The sequence below is a fragment of the Malus domestica genome, chromosome 15 (genome assembly GCF_042453785.1).
Source record: "Malus domestica chromosome 15, GDT2T_hap1".
Lineage (NCBI taxonomy): Eukaryota > Viridiplantae > Streptophyta > Magnoliopsida > Rosales > Rosaceae > Malus > Malus domestica.
The window spans coordinates 18,823,342-18,841,078 of record NC_091675.1 but is presented as its reverse complement, the minus strand read 5'-3'; the positions used below and the strand labels follow the sequence as shown (position 1 = coordinate 18,841,078).

General features: G+C 38.1%; 2 protein-coding genes across 5 annotated transcripts; both read right to left on the bottom strand.

Moving 5' to 3' along the window:
- Positions 1-171: 171 nt before the first annotated feature.
- LOC103425029 (uncharacterized) lies at positions 172-9,370 on the bottom strand. 3 transcript variants are annotated; one of them, XR_011576171.1, is made up of 23 exons: positions 9,126-9,370; positions 5,773-5,903; positions 5,470-5,554; positions 5,243-5,296; positions 5,025-5,116; positions 4,835-4,932; positions 4,621-4,696; positions 4,144-4,522; positions 3,729-4,052; positions 3,418-3,621; positions 3,195-3,290; positions 3,026-3,089; positions 2,804-2,931; positions 2,424-2,670; positions 2,166-2,323; positions 1,953-2,074; positions 1,746-1,869; positions 1,594-1,652; positions 1,416-1,468; positions 1,144-1,333; positions 897-1,010; positions 695-816; positions 172-522 (listed from the first exon to the last, which is right to left on the bottom strand). XR_011576171.1 is itself a non-coding variant. In XM_008363110.4 (23 exons), exons 1-23 carry the CDS (start codon positions 9,162-9,164, stop codon positions 361-363), a joined length of 3,165 nt encoding a protein of 1,054 aa, XP_008361332.3. In that variant the 5' UTR covers positions 9,165-9,370; the 3' UTR covers positions 172-360. The 3 variants fall into 3 exon arrangements, 2 of the variants coding, with proteins under 2 accessions (XP_008361332.3, XP_017184960.3); XM_008363110.4 differs by having other exon boundaries at positions 1,416-1,512; XM_017329471.3 differs by lacking the exon at positions 5,243-5,296 and having other exon boundaries at positions 1,416-1,512.
- A 1,071-nt stretch (positions 9,371-10,441) lies between these two features.
- On the bottom strand, positions 10,442-17,482 carry LOC103425030 (DNA (cytosine-5)-methyltransferase 1-like). Of its 2 annotated transcripts, none has more exons than XM_008363111.4 (2): positions 16,592-17,482; positions 10,442-15,239 (listed from the first exon to the last, which is right to left on the bottom strand). In XM_008363111.4, exons 1-2 carry the CDS (start codon positions 16,686-16,688, stop codon positions 10,612-10,614), a joined length of 4,725 nt encoding a protein of 1,574 aa, XP_008361333.3. In that variant the 5' UTR covers positions 16,689-17,482; the 3' UTR covers positions 10,442-10,611. The 2 variants fall into 2 exon arrangements, with proteins under 2 accessions (XP_008361333.3, XP_070669921.1); XM_070813820.1 differs by lacking the exon at positions 16,592-17,482 and adding an exon at positions 15,332-15,484.
- Positions 17,483-17,737: the final 255 nt, after the last annotated feature.

The following is a 17,737-nucleotide window of genomic DNA, read 5'->3' as shown; positions in this document are numbered from 1 at the left end:
TCTCAATGTCTATTTTTTATTGAAATTTTATAACTGGTTATGTTTGCATGTGTATCCCATCATTTTTATGCCTTTTCAAATATACAAAATCGCATCTTCCGGCTTTATGTTAGCTGCTTAATCCCCAAGAAAAAAAGAAGAGCGCAAAAAGCTGCTAGACTGAGAGAATAATTTCATCCATGCAACTCAAATTTCCTGATTATATATGCAGAAGTTTCTTTGTTTTTTACATCCATTATGTGCAAAGAAATAAAGAAAACTGTGTATCAAACAAACAAGATAGATTTCAAACCCAAAAACAAACCAAATGAACAAGAACGTATAATTTCAGTTCGATTTCAAAGACGAGCTGAGTCGGGGTCATGAGTTTCGCCTATCCTGTTCGGTTCGCAACACTTCTTTCGCCAAGGATGAGAATGATTGAGCTGTGTCTTGCATATCTGTAGCTCTTAGGTTAATGCCCTGCAACTTTCTCGTATTCTCCTGCAGCTTGCTTTGTGCTATTTTAGCAACGTTTGATTCCTGCAGAATAGTAAAACCCCACAACATCTAGGTAAATGGATTGTTTCGTCGCCCAAGGTGAAAAATATCAGTGCTATGTGCATGGTTAGGGTAAAAGTTCGTCGTGCAATTACTGTGGTAAGCAAAATATTCGTTAGTCGAGAGACATGCATGCAAAAGGATGTGTGCTTACACTTGACGAAAATCCATATCGCTTCTTAATTTCGTCAACTTGACCAACCTTCTCATCCTGTTGCTCTTCCTGCTTACCGGAGTTCTTCTCATTTTTCGACTTCATCTGTTTCATCACTTTACCTGTAGATTGAAAGGTTTATCAAGTAAGAAAGCGTATGAAAATCTGATCGATGAGTTCATGTCATCTAGGTTGGACTGACCTTTAAAGGCCATAAATTTGCTTGTCAACTTCTCCTTGTTCAGAGCTGCCAACATACTCTGCTCTTTCGGTTTTTCTCCAGGAATGTCCATGTCCATGTCGATGTCAATGTCATCTTTAAGGAAAAATTAAAATTCATTAAATGACTTTTCCCGATATCCATTCGGATTGAAATGCTAAACTTTCTTGAATTTAAGTGCAGATAATCATTCACTTAGAATATTGTATGATGTCAGTCATATGCATACCTAGGTCTAGCTGAAGATCATCATCATCCACAGCCTGGTGATTTGTATTCTCAGCGTCAACTCGAAAGTTAGCAGTTGAAAAGATAGCTGAAAGTTCTTCGATACTTTCTCTAGTATCTGCAGTTTCTATCTCAGGTACATTCTTCGGTTTGCTTCCCACGATATCTTTAATGACTGAGCTAAATATACCCTGCCAAGAAAACAAAGTTTATGAAACATTTCATTCCAAAACACAGCAGGCAGAATTGGTATGGTTTCTTTTCCCTGTATACCTTTTTCTTCTCCTTTGGAGTGGCACATCCAGCGACAAGCTCTTCTTGTGAAACTATCAAATCTTTCTGGTAAGTCAAGTTCAAAAAGTCTAACAGCCTAGAATAACTCACATTTTAGTAAGAATTATTCAATCAAGTATAAGAAACTTTCAAGGATGTGTATATGATATATATATACCTGAAGCTGTTGTTGTGGAGCGAAAGAGTGAAGAGAAATATTTCCTGATCACCGTTCACCTGCGCAAGGATAAAGTAGAGCAAATGAAGAATATATCTCTGAATTGTCTCTCAAGAAACTGATACTAAAAAGGTTAGATTACGCTTTTATACCATAACAAGTTCTCCTTCGCACGAAGAACATATCGAACTGTCAGAAAATGAATTTGGTTTCGGAGTGGAGTATGTGAAGCCTCTTATTGAAGTCTCCTTTATGAAGGATAAATCTGGCAAGGACCTAACATTTCACAAGAAGGTTTGTAGGGTCATAATCTACTGTTGAAAAAAAAAATCGAAAAAATAGACTACGAAAATCACTACCTTATTTCAATTTTTCCACTTGTAAAAAGGAGAATAAGGCCTAAATCATTGGAGGTTTGAAATGTTGATGCCCAGCAGCAAGATGATTGGAACTTCTTCTTGTAGATTACCTTCTTAACTCCCTGAGATAAAAGAAAGAAAGTCGAAAATGAAAGAATCAGATAAAACTGTTCTACAATTCACAGTGCCTGCATAAACTAAACTACTAGTTACCTGCATGATATGTGTGAAGGAGTATATATATGCAGCCTTCTCAGAACACAGCAGTAGCAGAAACTGCTTTTGTGTGGTGTCGTCAACTGTACTACTCCCTTTGATCAAATCAAGACCGTTCAATATATTCGATCTGTTTACCAGTGTATCATGCGCATCTGTGTAACAATCACAAAAAATTTACTCGTTGTGCAACTTTTCAATGCTTCAGGACTTGAAAATCGCATACTTTCACCCTTAAAAGTGTGTAGAACTTACCCAAGAGTTGCATGAAAAGTGCTCTGGTGGGTTTCTTAGGATGAACCAAACTGGTGCTCAATGTGTTTCCATTATCACTATCAAGAGCCAAAACGGATGAGTCCTCTGTTGCAACCGCTAAGATGTTCTTGTCAAAACCATGAAAACTGCAGGTTTGGAAATGCAGGGAGACAATGCCGGTGGATATTTCACTTGCAATTTGCTTTTGATATAACAGAGTTGGCCCTTCTATATCAATAACCGAAACCTGCGAGGAAAACAAACTCACATGGATCAGAATTACATTCCAGCTCTACGAAACCTGATAATAAGCATATGTTGGGAAGGAGGAGAAGATCGGAAAATTATTTATAAAAGTAGTTATAGGATAGCAAGCTTACATATCCTTTACTAGACCCGACAGCAAGATGTCCTGTGCTGTGATTTATGTTCACAGAAACTACAGAACCATTAACCTTAAAAAGTTTCACACTTTGGATGATGTGATCGTTTCCTTTCTTTGTACTTCCTGCCCAGAAGTATGTGAAAGTCATAAGGACATTTGTAATGTACTTCTTTTGCAGTAAAAATGTGACATTCATAAGGCCGTTTCTTAATCATACCTTGAAGAGACAGGAAACTGCTCACGTTGGCATATGGTTCTGGCTTGAGTCTAAAGATTCGAACCTGAAAATCACTTATATATATATAAAATATAGTCCAAATTTTTTTTCTGAAAGTGGTTAAATTAATTGATCATAAGTCACCAAATGAATCGAAGATGGTACTTACTGTTCCACTCTGATCTCCAGAAACAAGAAGCCGGGAGTTCAAATCGAAAAACAACGCTGTGAGTGGTATACCGCTTAAAGAAAGATCATCCTCACTCTGCATTTTGTTTAATGGGATTGGCCACAGGAGAGCAAGTAAGCACAGTAGTCCAAAGATATCGAATACTACACGATTTGTAAGCATAATGTATTAATATGAGCAATAACAGATGGAATGTTGTTACCTGTTGCTTTAATGATATAATTGGTATTAAAAGTGGACATGACAAATCCCAAAAATTTATGGCTCCATCACTGTGTCCAGTTATGTACAAATTTTTGACTTTTGAAAATCCAGTAAAACGGGATGCATTTAACTGAGTCCCATCTTTCAGTTTTGTCTCGAAAGAAAGGAGAGATGGAAAGCTTTTCGCCAGCAGAAGGTAGTCCTATGCAACCAAAGAAATCAAAGTACCACATTACAAACTTTCCAGACTAATGATAATCTGCTAAATAAAAGAGTGTTTCGGTACATAATCTTAAACGGTCCTATTACCTCATCTGCAGAACTTAGCATGTGGGTATTTTGTGTGATGAATTTTGCTATGGTAATCTTTGAGTCAACAAATGGTATCTTCACCATGATATCCCTTGGTAACGAAGGCGAAGACTTAGATTGGCTTTGTACAAGATACTTCTCGATGGAACGATCATCATAGGCATAAAGATGTCCTGAGTTACCAAGCAAAAGAAAACAGTCTTGCCTATGTTTGCTTTGCTCACTAAAGCTTGAAATGATCCCCATGTCAACACAAGGCTCCGGCGGTTGAAGCCCTAATTTGATAGTTCGACCTTCGGTATACTCATTCAACAGAATTACCTGCCTCATCAAAACAAAACAAAACAAAAAAGTCAAATTTTCACCTCACTCAGTTATGCACATGTTACTAATGATTTAAAAGTCCAAATACCTGCAACAAGTTTGAAGATGCAGTGTCAGACGCGCCCATAACATATAACCGATTTGCCTTCCCATCGGCATAAGCCCATCTCAGTGATGCTATAGGCACTTTGTCCAACTTATATCCAAGATTGAGTTTGGATATTGGAGCACTTTGCGTGCTAGACTCTGAAGGAAATTCAGTTCTTGGAATACTCCAGATGCAAATCTCTCCATTATTGTAGCCAACAACAACTTTACTCCCAAAGGGACATGCCCAGCATGCAGAGGTCACCTTTTTCCCTTCCTGATGAAGTGATTGCAATGGATTTCCTCCCACTGTGTATACAGATTTGCTTTCTCGAATGTCCCATAATGATATTATGCCATCTCTAAAAATTATCAGAACCCTGCATTGATACACATGACTCAAGAATTAAAGTATAACCAAGTGTTTCGATACCGCTTAAAGAGAGAGAGAGAGAGGAGCAAGGTTTGGTGAGGCTACCTCTTACTTTCAGCTGTTGGTTGAGGCAGTATATGCATCACAGCAGTATCACCAGCAACTTCAGTTGGATTATTCCCTGATGATATGACTCAGCAAGTTAGGACAGGAAAGAAAATGCTTGCATACCCAAATTTCAGAACGAAACAAAGACGATAAAATCTATGTATGTGACTACTGAGCATAAAAAATGGAATAGGGAAGGACTTCATCTGACCATGAGAAACTGAGTAGGGTATAGTGTATTTCATTTGGACTATATGTTCTTGCTCAAGCTTCAAAACCGTAACATTACCAGCAGAATCTCCAACATACCTGCAAACACAGTTGTCCAATACACAAATTACTCGAAACAAATGAACCTGCCTATCTGCTTGATCTATCACAATTAAAAATGACACACTTACATGTATGGGCTATGCTGCATAACAGTGAACGAGGTTATATCTTCTTGAAAAGGATGAACATCAGCAAACAGGTTCTTTTCAATGTCCCAAACCTAGGCACAACGTTGCAAAATAACTATTAAATGCGGAAGATAAACAAAGCTAAAAGCTAAGTTTCGATCATTCATTCATCGAACAATGAAAAATATATCAGAGGAAAGCATAGTGCAGAAACTTGCCTCAATGTGGTTTCTAATATTTACATTTATAAGTATCCCTTGGTTCTCCATAAACTGGATAATAACATCACCAATAATATCAGACTACAAATACAACGTATGAAAGAAAAAACTGCTAAACATTTCGAGACAAACAAGAAGGGCTCTAAATTGCATTACATTAACATGAAAACCAAAACAAAAAAGTTGGAAATCAAAGAAAGCAACACGTAATATTTGTACAGCACCTGTAAGAACTTGCTTGGAACTGCATTGACAGACTCAAGTAGAGCTTGAGTGTTATCTTTGCCAAACAATTTGATTCTGCCATCCCTGAAAATGTCAAAGAAATTATCGTAATCAAAACGAAGACTAATATTTGGACAAAACATGAACAGCAATACAGTCTAGCTAATGATATGTCATTGATAATGTGTCGATGATTATTGACAATATCAATGCCACGTCCAATCTGTATTAAAGAACGGCATCTTGCAGAGAAAATTTCTGAAAGCCGGTAATACTAATTTTGGTAGAAGAAATGGACTCACTTGGTTGAAGTTGCAAGTAATTTTTGGATGGAGTCATAAGTCAACAAGTTACAGCCTGATGGTATTCCATGATGGAATACTACACGTGGATCGATATCACTGCCTTTAACACTATCAGAATTTCCTCCAGGCTACAAAATAGATGACAAATAAGTAATGTTAACTCTTAAACTGCCTCTAGAGACAAATAGATAAATCTGATTTTTAATTTAATACTGTCATCAACTGTTCATTGCCACAAAAGCAACAACATAAACTCTCAAAACCAACAAAAAGGACAAAGTTTTAGTCTATACCAAGTGACTTGTAGCTCAAACGGTTTAGAATCTTCGCTCATATATTTAAGGTATTTGTTCAACCTTCTCCCTCCCTAAAAAACTACTTTGAGTCTAAAAAGAGTGTTTTTCCACTAGAAAATCACATCTATTGTATTTCAAAAGGGTCCCTTTATTGCAGTTTACTTGCCTCCTTTTACAAAAAATACATTCAAATTCAAATGCAAGGAGGCAAGTAAACTGCACTGATGAAATTGACCTAACCCACAAGTACGAGTAGATAAAGAGTTTACCAGATATATTACGTGAGTAATAAAGTTAGTTTGAATATCGACATTTCCTAGTGTCGGACATTGCTGGAATCTCCAAACCTCTTGATGTTTTGCTTTAGTTTTTCTTTGTTGGGCGTTTAGCCCCGTTGTTTTACCCAAAAAAGGTAAATTTGAATAGTGTGTCATTGAGTTTCTCCCTCTCTTTGAGCATGATATGGGTCGACAAATCGGACGGTAGAAACTCGTTGGGCAGTGGATGGAAGAGGAGAGTAATTGGACCAGTTTGCTCGTGGGCTCGTAATGGGCACACACATCCCGGCCCATTTTCTCACTTTGATATAAATTTGGGCCCACAAAATCTCTTTTGTAGATAAATAAATATTTGATCCACCGCCCATCACATGGACGTCTTTTAGATCTTTACTCCTTACTATTTACCAAAATTATTAATCTTTTCCTTTTTTTATTTGCTATAAGTTGACTATTCTATATATATATATATCCATTAAAAAACATGCATAAAGACAAATTAATAAAATATGTAGCAAAGAAATTTGATATATTGTTATATCTACACTAAGTGGAAGAGGTGGACTTAACCTCACAATAATGTGGTTCAAATTCGTCTTTGGCGAAAATCGAATCTAAGACATCTCGCTTCCCAGTAAAGAAGAATATTATTAGACCGTAGTACTAAGTGGCTATTGTTACTTGTTAATTACATGAGAAATATCGAAAGATGACACACATTAGAATATAAGATTTATTTGGGTAGCAGTAATTTCTTTATTCTGAGAAGGGAAATGAACTCTTGTCTTATGAATTGAGATAAATACTCTATCACTCAAATTACGACGGTGATTTAGTACGATATGACCTATGTCATTGATCTATTAAGGATAAGAATTTTTTTTTATGGTGGGTACGTGGCAGCTATTTACATTAGGGTGGGGATTTTGAACGCCTTTAATAAAAGTTAAAAAGGGAGCTAAATACTTGAGACCTAAGTTAGTGTTGAAACCAACTGAAAAGGTGAGGTTTCTAATAAGGTCTCATTCCCCTTGTAAGAAGGAGGAGTCAAAAAGGAAAAGAGGAAGGATATCAAGACAAGTAAACTCAATAGGATATAGGAATACTATCATGATTTTTTTATAAAACAAGTTCAAACGAAACTTACTGATGCTTACAATTTCACAAGTGTTATTTATATTTAGCAAAAAGTATTCAGTGAGGCTGTGACGCACTGTAACAAACAGAAATAGTGAAAATTACGTGTGTGTGAAAGATTATAGTGAAACAAGTGCTTTTATGTATGTGCATACGGACCATACACATAGTCAGGATGCTCGTATTGAAGATTTTTTCGTGACCTAAAAGCACACGAATAGCTTTTGTCTAATTGAATGCCAAATTGGATAAGACAATGCCCAAAACGACATTAAAGTTAAAACTATGGACTATTTTCAATTAATTAAAGTATTATCTACATATTCTTGTTATGAAAAGTATGAAAATGAAAGCATATTGGCTTGTTTCTTATCCAACCGGCCACCTCTTCACAAGGCCCCACCTATTAAAAACGTTTTTTTTAGGAAAACTAATGAAAATGACTTGAAAACTTTGAATTTTAATAAAGGTCGTACCCAGTGCACAAGGCTCCCGCTTTACGCAGAGTCTGAGAGAGGTGAATGTCGGCTAGCCTTACCCCCATTTTATGAAGAGGCTGCTCCCAAGTCTCGAACCCGAGACCTACCGCTCATGGGCGAAGGCACTTGCCATCGCACCAAGTGCGACCTCTAAAACTTTGAATTTTAATGATAAGGACAAAATAAAGGGTAAAGTGAATAGTACCAGGATTGACTTTTTAGTGTAAAAATGTGATTTTTCGTTAAAGTGAACAGTACCCGGTGCTTTTAGTTAAAATTCACTCTTTTTTTCCCAAAATATTGACTCATTAAATGGGTAAAGCAACGCATTACAGTATACTAATTTTAGTAACGTCTCTCATCCACCAAACCGACACATATACCTTTATATGTCACACTCCATCTGTGAGTTGGTCTTTTTCTATTAGTTAATGCTAGAGAGACTGAATAACTGTTTATATTAAATTTTATAAATTATATAACGTGGTTGTTAAAAATTGAATTATTACTTAAATATTATTTAACGTACTTATTTTCTATTGATGACACAAATTTGATTTAAAAAATTGGTCTATATCAAGCGAATGGGAAATTAAAACAAATCCAATCACTTAATTGCGAATTAATCATGAAAATTCTAAAATAAATTTCATCCCAATTTGTGCATATATGTAGCCATAGAAAACTTTCCTCTAAATATGGAAGTGTACTATTTGTTCAATGTTTTTTACCTCATTTTTTTACTAACAAACACACTCACACATCAACTGACAATTTTGAAACAATCTAAACTCTCAACGACTACCAAAGTTCAAAAATTATTATTAAAAATTGGGAAGCAACGTGCATCCAACGGCAAAAGATGCAACATATATGATAACAAACAACTTTATTTGCCTGACAATCTATTATCTTAATCAAAATTGTAATCCAATACCCTATTTCTCCTTTTTGACAAAAACAAGAACAAGAAGAGGGAGGATGAGAAGAATGGATCAAAATCATCACGTACTAAAAAAAAAACGTTTACAAGCCGATTGTAACTCAGTTGGTTAAAAACGTTGAGATCTAAGTTTAAAATTCCGCGTTCAAATCTCCCTCTCTCTCTCCAGTGTCGCATGTATTAAAAAACGAAGAGAGGGAAGAAGATGATCACTTACCTTCTTGGAAGCCTTCTCCACAAGCTTTCTGACAAACATGGATGATGATCTGTGCTGTCCTCAGAATCTCAGACCAACAAAAATAAATCCCACGGCTGAGAAGCCAAATTGCTCTACCTGCTTTGAAATAACCGACGACGAGAGAGGCCAAGGAGGAAGAAGAAGAAAAGAGAGAAAGAGAGAGAGAGAGAGTGTGGAAAGCGTAAGAAATGAGCCGTTAATTGCCGTTTTTCCAATTTACGTTGGAAGAGCAGAGCAACGGGACAAGATTATAAGCGGTTTTTCAAGGACAAAATACAATAAATGCTGCTGTGGACACGTGGGCGTTGATTAGGAGATCTGATACGGACTTGGATCCTCTCCTGAGCCCGAGGAGAGGATCCTCCTGACCAAAGGATTTGGACCGTTGGATGAAAATCCAACGGCTATAATTATTATAACTGTAAAGGGATCCCTGTTTGTAGCCGTTGGATTTTCATCCAACGGTCCAAGTCATTTGGTCAGGAGGATCCCCTCCTTGGGCTCAGGAGAGGATCCAAGTCCATCTGATACCATTAGGTGAAAAAAATTGTTGACGCTTTGACTTGGCTTTCACTCACTCACTCTCTTTCAAGATTTGTACCACATGACAGAAAATTTACCTTCCGGGGACAGCTTCAGCATAGGACACGTGGACACGTGACATGTCATGATTCAACCCGGGACCCACCACACATGATCCTTGCCAATCGATGTTGCCGTGCTACGCGGCCCAATCTGAAACAGCTAACTTCACAGTTTTGAATACTTTAAAATTTCTGTTTCGTAGTTGAATGTTACGCACCCGATGAACGAAGTGTTGAATGTGCAATTGAGAATTCAACTATAAGACTTCAGATAAAACAAAAGTTCTTATTTATTTTTATTTTTTTATATGTATGTAGATAAGCAGTAGTAAGCATTAGAATGATAAATAATTTTGATTTCAAGAGTTTATAGCACCAGCAATCAGTGTAATCTCTAAACTTTCACAAGCGTCACTTAATTATTCTGAAGATGATTTTGTGTAAGAGTATAATACTGAACCTTTGCGTGGATGAATTAACATCATTCATTTTACTACTCTCTTGTTTCAACCAAAAGATTTAAAATTGAATGAGTTGCCAAACATTCATTAATACTCATTTTGAGTTTTTTATTTATTTTTATAATGGATGTAAAAATAAATTTACATACTAGTTTAGATAGTGACTATGAGTTTAAAAAGATATCAGTAATTTAATTAAAAATAATATGAATGTAGAGAGTAAAATTGGTATAAAAAGAGGTTATATGAATTCAAATAAAAATTTTCTTTATGTAAATTGCCTGTGTGTATTGAAATTGAAATCTACAAGTTCAAAGGCCAAGTAAACAGCCAGAGCAAATAAAAAGATGAAAGACAACTGTGGTTTTTCGGCAACGAAATGGAACATATTACTACAACATAGAAAAACACGACCACGAACTACTCCTCTGCCTTGTTCTTGCTGTCCACTGCTTCCTTGAGTTTTCGTCCCAACGCATAGGCCAAAGTAGGAGGAACTGCATTTCCAATCTGCCTGTGCTTGTGAAGAATGTTGCCCGAAAACTGGTAGTTATCCCTGAATCCTTGAGACCGAGCGCATTCCCGAACTGTCAGAATTCTGTCCTGGTCAGGGTGGAAGCACATTCCCACCTTTCCCATTGGCTGGGGATCTGTGATGGAGGTTGGGAAGTTGCCTTCCCAGTCAAGCCTTCCGAACAGGCCCTTCCACTGATTGTGGCGCTTGGCCGTGTTGGGCAAGCACCACGGGATTAAGTCAACAATCTGTCCAGTAGAGAGCTTCACCTTTTCGTCTGGAAGGCATTGCCAATCAGCACCTGGCCGCTTTGGAATCCTCTGGCAGCGAATGAGATTCAGCTCATTCATTTCTTTCGAAATGTGATCAGTCAGAACAGCCATCTCCCCTCGCATTTTCTTCTGGAACCATGAGATGGGGTCTCCTTCGTACTCCAGATTGACCTTAGAAGCTCCATTTCCTACAGCTGGGAGATCTCCAATTGTATCTCTGACAGTTATGGAACGGAAAGGGGCTCCCCCTGCAGTACTTCGAACGGCAGCATAATATGAGTTCCCTGACAAATTGATCTTCAACTCTGGTACACCAAAGACATGCATTGGCTCTGGCCACTCCGGGAGAATCTCATCGGGCGCAGCTGCCCATATGAATGCTCGCTTCCGTGACTGGGAAACTCCATAAGCTCCAGCTTCCAGAATACCAAACCTCACCTGGTAACCCATCTCAAGAAGGGAAGCCAGAGTCAGACGGAAAGTCTGTCCTTTGTTGAAAGACACAAGGTTCCTCACATTCTCCAGGAGGAAATACTTTGGCCGGAAGTAGTCAGCAAAGGACAAGAATGCCAAAATCATTTCACACTGAACTTTACTCCAAGTGCTTTGGTTGAACCTATTCATTCCAGAGAAACCCTGGCATGGAGGTCCTCCATTGATGAAATCCACTTGCCATGGCAGTGGCAGATCATTCTTAACCTTCTCATCAAGTGCTTTAGCCAATTCAGCAGCTTCAGAAGTTGAGATGCAATCATCTGTATCCCCACATTTCTCCATTACAGCCCTTAAGATCACATTGCAGTTATTGATAAACACCAGTGACTCGGGATGGTTCAGTTTGAAAGCATCACCAGCAGGCTCTTCGTACTCAATTGCCCACTTGGTTAATGAAATGCCAGCCTGACGCAGCCCTTCAGACAAGCCACCACACCCGGCAAATATATCTAATGTGGCTAGACGTTTCTGCTCAGCATCAACTCTCTGTTTCTCAACTTCTGAAACATCTTCTCCTTCTTTGATTTTCCCCTTCCTCTTCGTAGATTCCGCACCACCTCCTCCTGTTGAGTACCTCAGTTTGATGGCCGCCAGCAACTGCTTGATAGACCCATTAGAAGGATCATACAGATACTCACAGAAGAAGATATGCTCAAAAGTGACAGGAGCATTGCATACTGGAAGATCACTCTTCTTTCTGACTTCACATTTTCCTTCTATATCATCAACAGTCACAAGGTGTGTTTCTTCACTGTAGTAGACCTCTCTAATATCAGAACAGTATGCCTTCTCAACCGAAATGTCCTCTGGTCTGAAAAATCTTCTCACTTTAACCTGGGTAGATTCTGGTCCAGGTCGTTTAGATTCCTTTGTACCAATTATCTCCAGCACTTGACACACAACATAAGCTCTCAGACCCAAATTCCTACCAGCCTTGAAAGTTTCAGTTTCCATCCTTTCAGTAGAAAACAAATGGGGACTTAAATAGACATAATCATGAACTGAGTACTCGGCTCCCCTGTATACAAAACCAGTCTTTGATGAATTCACTTTAAAAATCTCCTTGGCCTCCTCAGCTTCGTGCACTTTGCAAGAGTTGCAAGCACCAGAACCCAGACCCATGGTATCACAGGAAAGGCTAAAGAATGCACCTTCCCCGGGGCAATACAAGCTTTTACAGTAATATTCAGTTGGCAATCCCTTCTTCTTCCTATCTTCTGCCCTTTCTCTGTCTTTTTGGCTAGCTTCCTCATTCTCCTTCCTGTACTGATGCCCCCACGGCAATAATTTGATATCCACAACTGATGTCTCTTTAACAACCTTTAATGCCAAGTTCGTGCACTCATTTGTCAAAAATACCTCCCTCTCGTTGGCAGTGTTGCCAAGAACAGTCTGAGATCCTCGTTCCATCAATCTCCCATGAAACATTTTGCTTCCATTTCTTGTTTCATACATATACTCCACATAATAAATGGCAGGAAGTTCATCTGATCCATCAAGTTCTACCAAGACTGCACCACCAACAGAAATTTCATCTCCACGAAGACTGGCACGCATATAAAGAGCTTCGCCAGAACATGTTGTGCCTACAGGCTCCCCATCCCACAGAATCTCCTTGTTGTTGGAGCATGATTTAGTTTGTCTTGAAATTGAACTAGGCTTCTGGGCTTGTTCCGTTACTGCTGCATTATCGTTCTCTTCATCATCATCCTCTTCTATGTCCTCCTTATCCTCCTCTTCTTCAACTTCCTGCTCTTTCTTTTCACCATTAGCTTCCTCCTCATTCGAATCTTCTGGAGAGTAATTTAAATAGTACTCCCCCCAGATTCTGTTGATCAGCCTTGTTGTTGTAGCCCGCATTGCCTTCTTCTTGGAAACCACAGGTCCCATGGATGCCCTCGGGTTCAAGTTTGATCCACTCTTCTCCACAACCTTCTTCTTCTTTACCAACCACTTAGTATGGTGTCTCTCCTCCATTTTCTTTGTAAGTCCAACCACAAATGGGCACTTTTTAATCTGCGCATCAGGAAATTCTGAAAACAGTTGCAGTATTATCTGTCCATGGACAACCACATATCTCTCAACAAATGCCGGATCAGAAGAAATGTACGCACAGTGGTCCTTTGGAAACCCTGACAATCTCTTAATGACCTCTGCAAAAGAAAGCCGTGCTACTCGACTTTGCTCTTTCAGCAATGTGATTATGCTTCTACCAACCTTTGCTGTTTTTAGAATTGGTTCATACCACAGAGCATACTGCTTAGATGGCTGTCCAAGTCTATACCAGGCCAAATCTGTTCGGATTGATATTGAGATCATTGATGCTCCCAATTCAATCATCCACTCCTTTATTGCACTCAAGTAAATCGGCATTCCATCAGCATCCTTTGCTCCTGGACCACTTGAAGAACCATCAGAATCAAGAAAAAAGCCGCTTCCATCATCTCCAGTCATAGCCCCCGACCCAAAAATGGTAACATCAATGTCTGCACAAGGTTTCATTGGAAGAAGTTCCAATGAAATCAATCTTGAGTCTGAATTGTACAGACACCAATTATGAAGCATGCTTCGAGGAAGGTCATCAACATTTAAGATATCATAGTCATTGTCAAAAACTATGAGCTCGTCAGTTTCTTCAATGGAATTCTTGTAATAAGCAGGTAGAGGATAATCATTGGCAATCTCATCTTCATTAATTTTGATGTAGTATTTGCTCGACCCAGGGGCAGAACCCTGACGCTTTTTCTGTTTCATTGACTTCCAGTACTCTTCTTCTTGCAAAAGTCTTGCCAACTTTACATCCTCATTTTCCTCAGCTTCAACTATGGATGAACCGGCTGAAATCAGTCCATCCTCTCCGCCTATAACTTCCGAACCAATCTTTAGAGTTCCATTTGAAGTTGCCGGTTTTGATTGCACAAAACTTCCACACTTTCTGCTCTCATCTCTAAGGGCAGCAAGAACAGGCAGCTCTGTAAACGGCAGATCATTCTTCTTTGATGTTTCCTCCAAACCTACCAGTTGATCATAGATAAACTCGCCTTGAGATATAACAAATTCTTTGATAGCTGCAGTACCGGAAAAGAATTTGGTTCCACTCATTGATCGAGCAATGGCAGCAAGTAATTCATCAAGAGTAGTGTCAGATTTGGATTTTGACAGCTTTTTGTAAACCTCTATGCAAGCACGCGCTTTCTCAAAGAATTGATCATGGTATTTCCTATAGGAGCTGGCAGGTTTACGACAATCATAATCAGCAACATCAGTTGAGAGCCATATCACAGGAGAGCCCTCTTCATAACCAGAGATGTTCCAAGATTCTATTCGCCCAAAACCTTCACATCTAACACCTCTTTCCTTGTCCTTGTCAGAACTTTCATTGAGAGGCAATATAGTACCAGATATAAACATGTCAGCAACTTCCAACATCTCAACAGGCTGGGGTAACCCACTTTCATCATGCACAATAAAATCAGTCAGCCATCTGTTTGGGCGTGCTGCATCTTGGTCCTCGCCAGAAGTCAGGAGTATAGCATCAGTTTCTTGATCAACTACTCGATCCTTCTTGCTTTCAATAAGATTAGATTTTTCAGAAATGTGAACAGACTTCTCTTTAAAGTCTGTACATGCAGCAGCCCGCTTGGGCATTTTCCGAGACTTGGAAGGCTCTTCAGTGCTCTGAGGCAAATTTCGCTTCTTAGTTTTGGAGCCGGTAGGTGCTGCCTTTTGGGAAGCTGGTTTGCCCTTCTTCTTCTTCTTCGTCATTCCTATCACAAAAGTAAAATTAGAGAAATTAGGCAAAAGAATGACAAGCTAACTGAAAAGTGAAATCAAGACCCAGGCCAAGATTTGGCGGAACCTAGACATATATATGCGCAAGACAATGAAGGAGGAGGATCCATGTACTAATCCTCTAAATTGATTTGGAAACTGGATCAAATCCAAAGCAGAAACAGAAATTTAAGCAAACAAAATCATGAGAAAGCACGTAGCCTTTGGCTGAAACCATCATAATGAACTCATAATACTGTAAAAGGTTAGTGAAAAATTGAAAATTCATAATCATAAATCATATTTACAGATTCATGATATAATATAATGACAGTAAACTAAAAACCCCATAAATGTAAACCATTGTTCATAATTCTTTAACATGATGACACAGCATCGAAAATGTGAAAAACCATAAACACAAATCCATGACCACAAATTCACTATACAATAAAATGGCAGTCAGAACCTTAAAACCATAATCTAAATTCATAATACAATAAAAGGGGCAGTGAAAAACATTTTTAAGAAAAATTACCATAGCCAAAAATCCAACCTCACAATTCATAATTTAACAAGAGGCAGCCTAAATCTAAAAACCCCATAAGTATAACCCATAATCATAAATTCCCAACCCAATAAAAGGGGTGGAATAAACCTTTTAAAAAATATCCAAAAATCCAACATCTTTGAACCCTTGCACCCAAGGTCTCGAGTTCGATTTCCCCCTTCTACAATATCGCTTGTTAAAAAATAAATCCAGCATCTTTTTTTATTGTTGGACCAAAAATCCAACAACAGAAATTCATAATTTAATAACAGTTCAAATCTAAGGGATCATTGAAAACCCTTTTAAAATGACTAAAAATGCTTTTAGTGAAAGTGTTTTGTAATCAATCCTTGATAAAAATCCAAATGAATTCTAGGAAAGCACGTAAAGTGCTTCCTTCAAGAAACACATATCTAGTGCTTCTTCAAAAAAGAACTTTAAATGCCTTTAGAACCCAATATCACTTTCACCAAAACTACTTTCAATCATTTTCAAAGCAATTCCAAACGAGCCTTAAAACCCCTAAATTCATAAATTCACAACACGAAAAATAGTAGTCAAAATTTTGAAACCAAAAGAAACCGTATGGGGTTAATGATACAACATCACAAATGCATAATTTAACAAAAGGGGCAGTCTAAATCTAAAACCCCTATAATTACAACCCATTATCATAAATTCACGGCACAACAAAATTGCAGTCAAAATTTTAACACAAAATCAAGAAACCATTAGACTCATATAATCTAAAGCATCGAAAGAACAAGAATCACAGGGGTAAATTAGGGATTAAAGTACCTGAGGAAGGAGAAGCCGGTGGCTTAGCCCCATTGGCACCTTTGGTCTCCAAGACCGCCGCTGCTTCCGCTGCCTCAGCTGCCGCGGCGGAACCCATTTCCCCCCTAATCGCCAGCGAAACCCTAGAATTCAGAGAATGCGGACAGAACAGAGGAGAGAGAGAAGAGGACTGAATGACTGATGCTTTCTCTCTCTCTCTCTCTCTCTCTCTCTCTCTCTCTCTCTCTACCTGGGTGTATTTATTGCCGTTTGAACCGAGTACGGATGAACACGTATAGGCGGGAAGATGCAACCTTTGGCCCAAGTGTCGCTCTTTTATGGAAAACAAGGAGGGAAAATCCCTACATTTTTCAATTTTTATTTTTGTTCAAATCAAGAGATTCATAGTGCTTAGGTGCAATGATTTTTAGTAACCTATTGGAAAAAAAAAAAATTCTGTGTAGATTTTGATGAAGATATGGTGGACGGAATTTTAATAATTTAGAGTTATTTTCAGGGCGTAAATATGGCGGGGTGGATTTTAGTTTGATCATTGTAAAAATTAAGCGGTTGTTATAAAGTTAAACATGTGCAATTGAACTAGAGAAAATGAAATTCAACTAATATGGAAAGTAAGAACATGAGTTTTCAGGAATATGGATATGACGGACTGAACTTTAATCTGGTTACGTAAAAGTTTAACGAATACTGTAAAGTTAAACCTCTGCAACTGATCTGGAGAAAATGAAATATGACCAATATGGTAGGGAGGAAGATGAGTTTTAGACGGTCGGTCAAGCACGAGAATCCATGCAAAAACTTTGAAGATTAAGAGTTGATATCCATCTTTCATACAAAGCCAAAAAATTAGCTTCAACTAGTTGTCAATGTACAGAGAGGCCATGCAGAAAATATTGAAGAATCCGTTTTGTGATTTCAAACTTTACGGGATAACTCTATTTTTATGAAAGTCCAATATTATCCCTTTTTTTAATGCAAATTACTTGTCTAGGCATTACGGTTTTCCAAGCAAAGAAATAAGTACGAATACGAACAAAGATGAGTCTCGAGTTTTGAGATGGAAAAGAAAGCCAACTAGTAGAACGTTGACATGTCAAAGAGGAATCAAATTTTTTTTCTCATTAAGTTGGAACTCGAGATTCATAG

Excerpts from the sequence above, each read along its gene's own strand:
- LOC103425029 (XM_008363110.4), bottom strand. The coding sequence starts at position 9,164 with ATGTTTGTCAGAAAGCTTGTGGAGAAGGCTTCCAAGAAG. Across the intron at positions 4,697-4,834 it reads ACCCTACTCAGTTTCTCATG|GGAATAATCCAACTGAAGTT; the intron begins GTCAGATGAAGT and ends TCATATCATCAG. Across the intron at positions 1,334-1,415 it reads CTCCAAAGGAGAAGAAAAAG|GGTATATTTAGCTCAGTCAT; the intron begins GTATACAGGGAA and ends TTTTCTTGGCAG.
- LOC103425030 (XM_008363111.4), bottom strand. The coding sequence starts at position 16,688 with ATGGGTTCCGCCGCGGCAGCTGAGGCAGCGGAAGCAGCGGCGGTCTTG. Across the intron at positions 15,240-16,591 it reads ACCGGCTTCTCCTTCCTCAG|GAATGACGAAGAAGAAGAAG; the intron begins GTACTTTAATCC and ends CTTTTGTGATAG.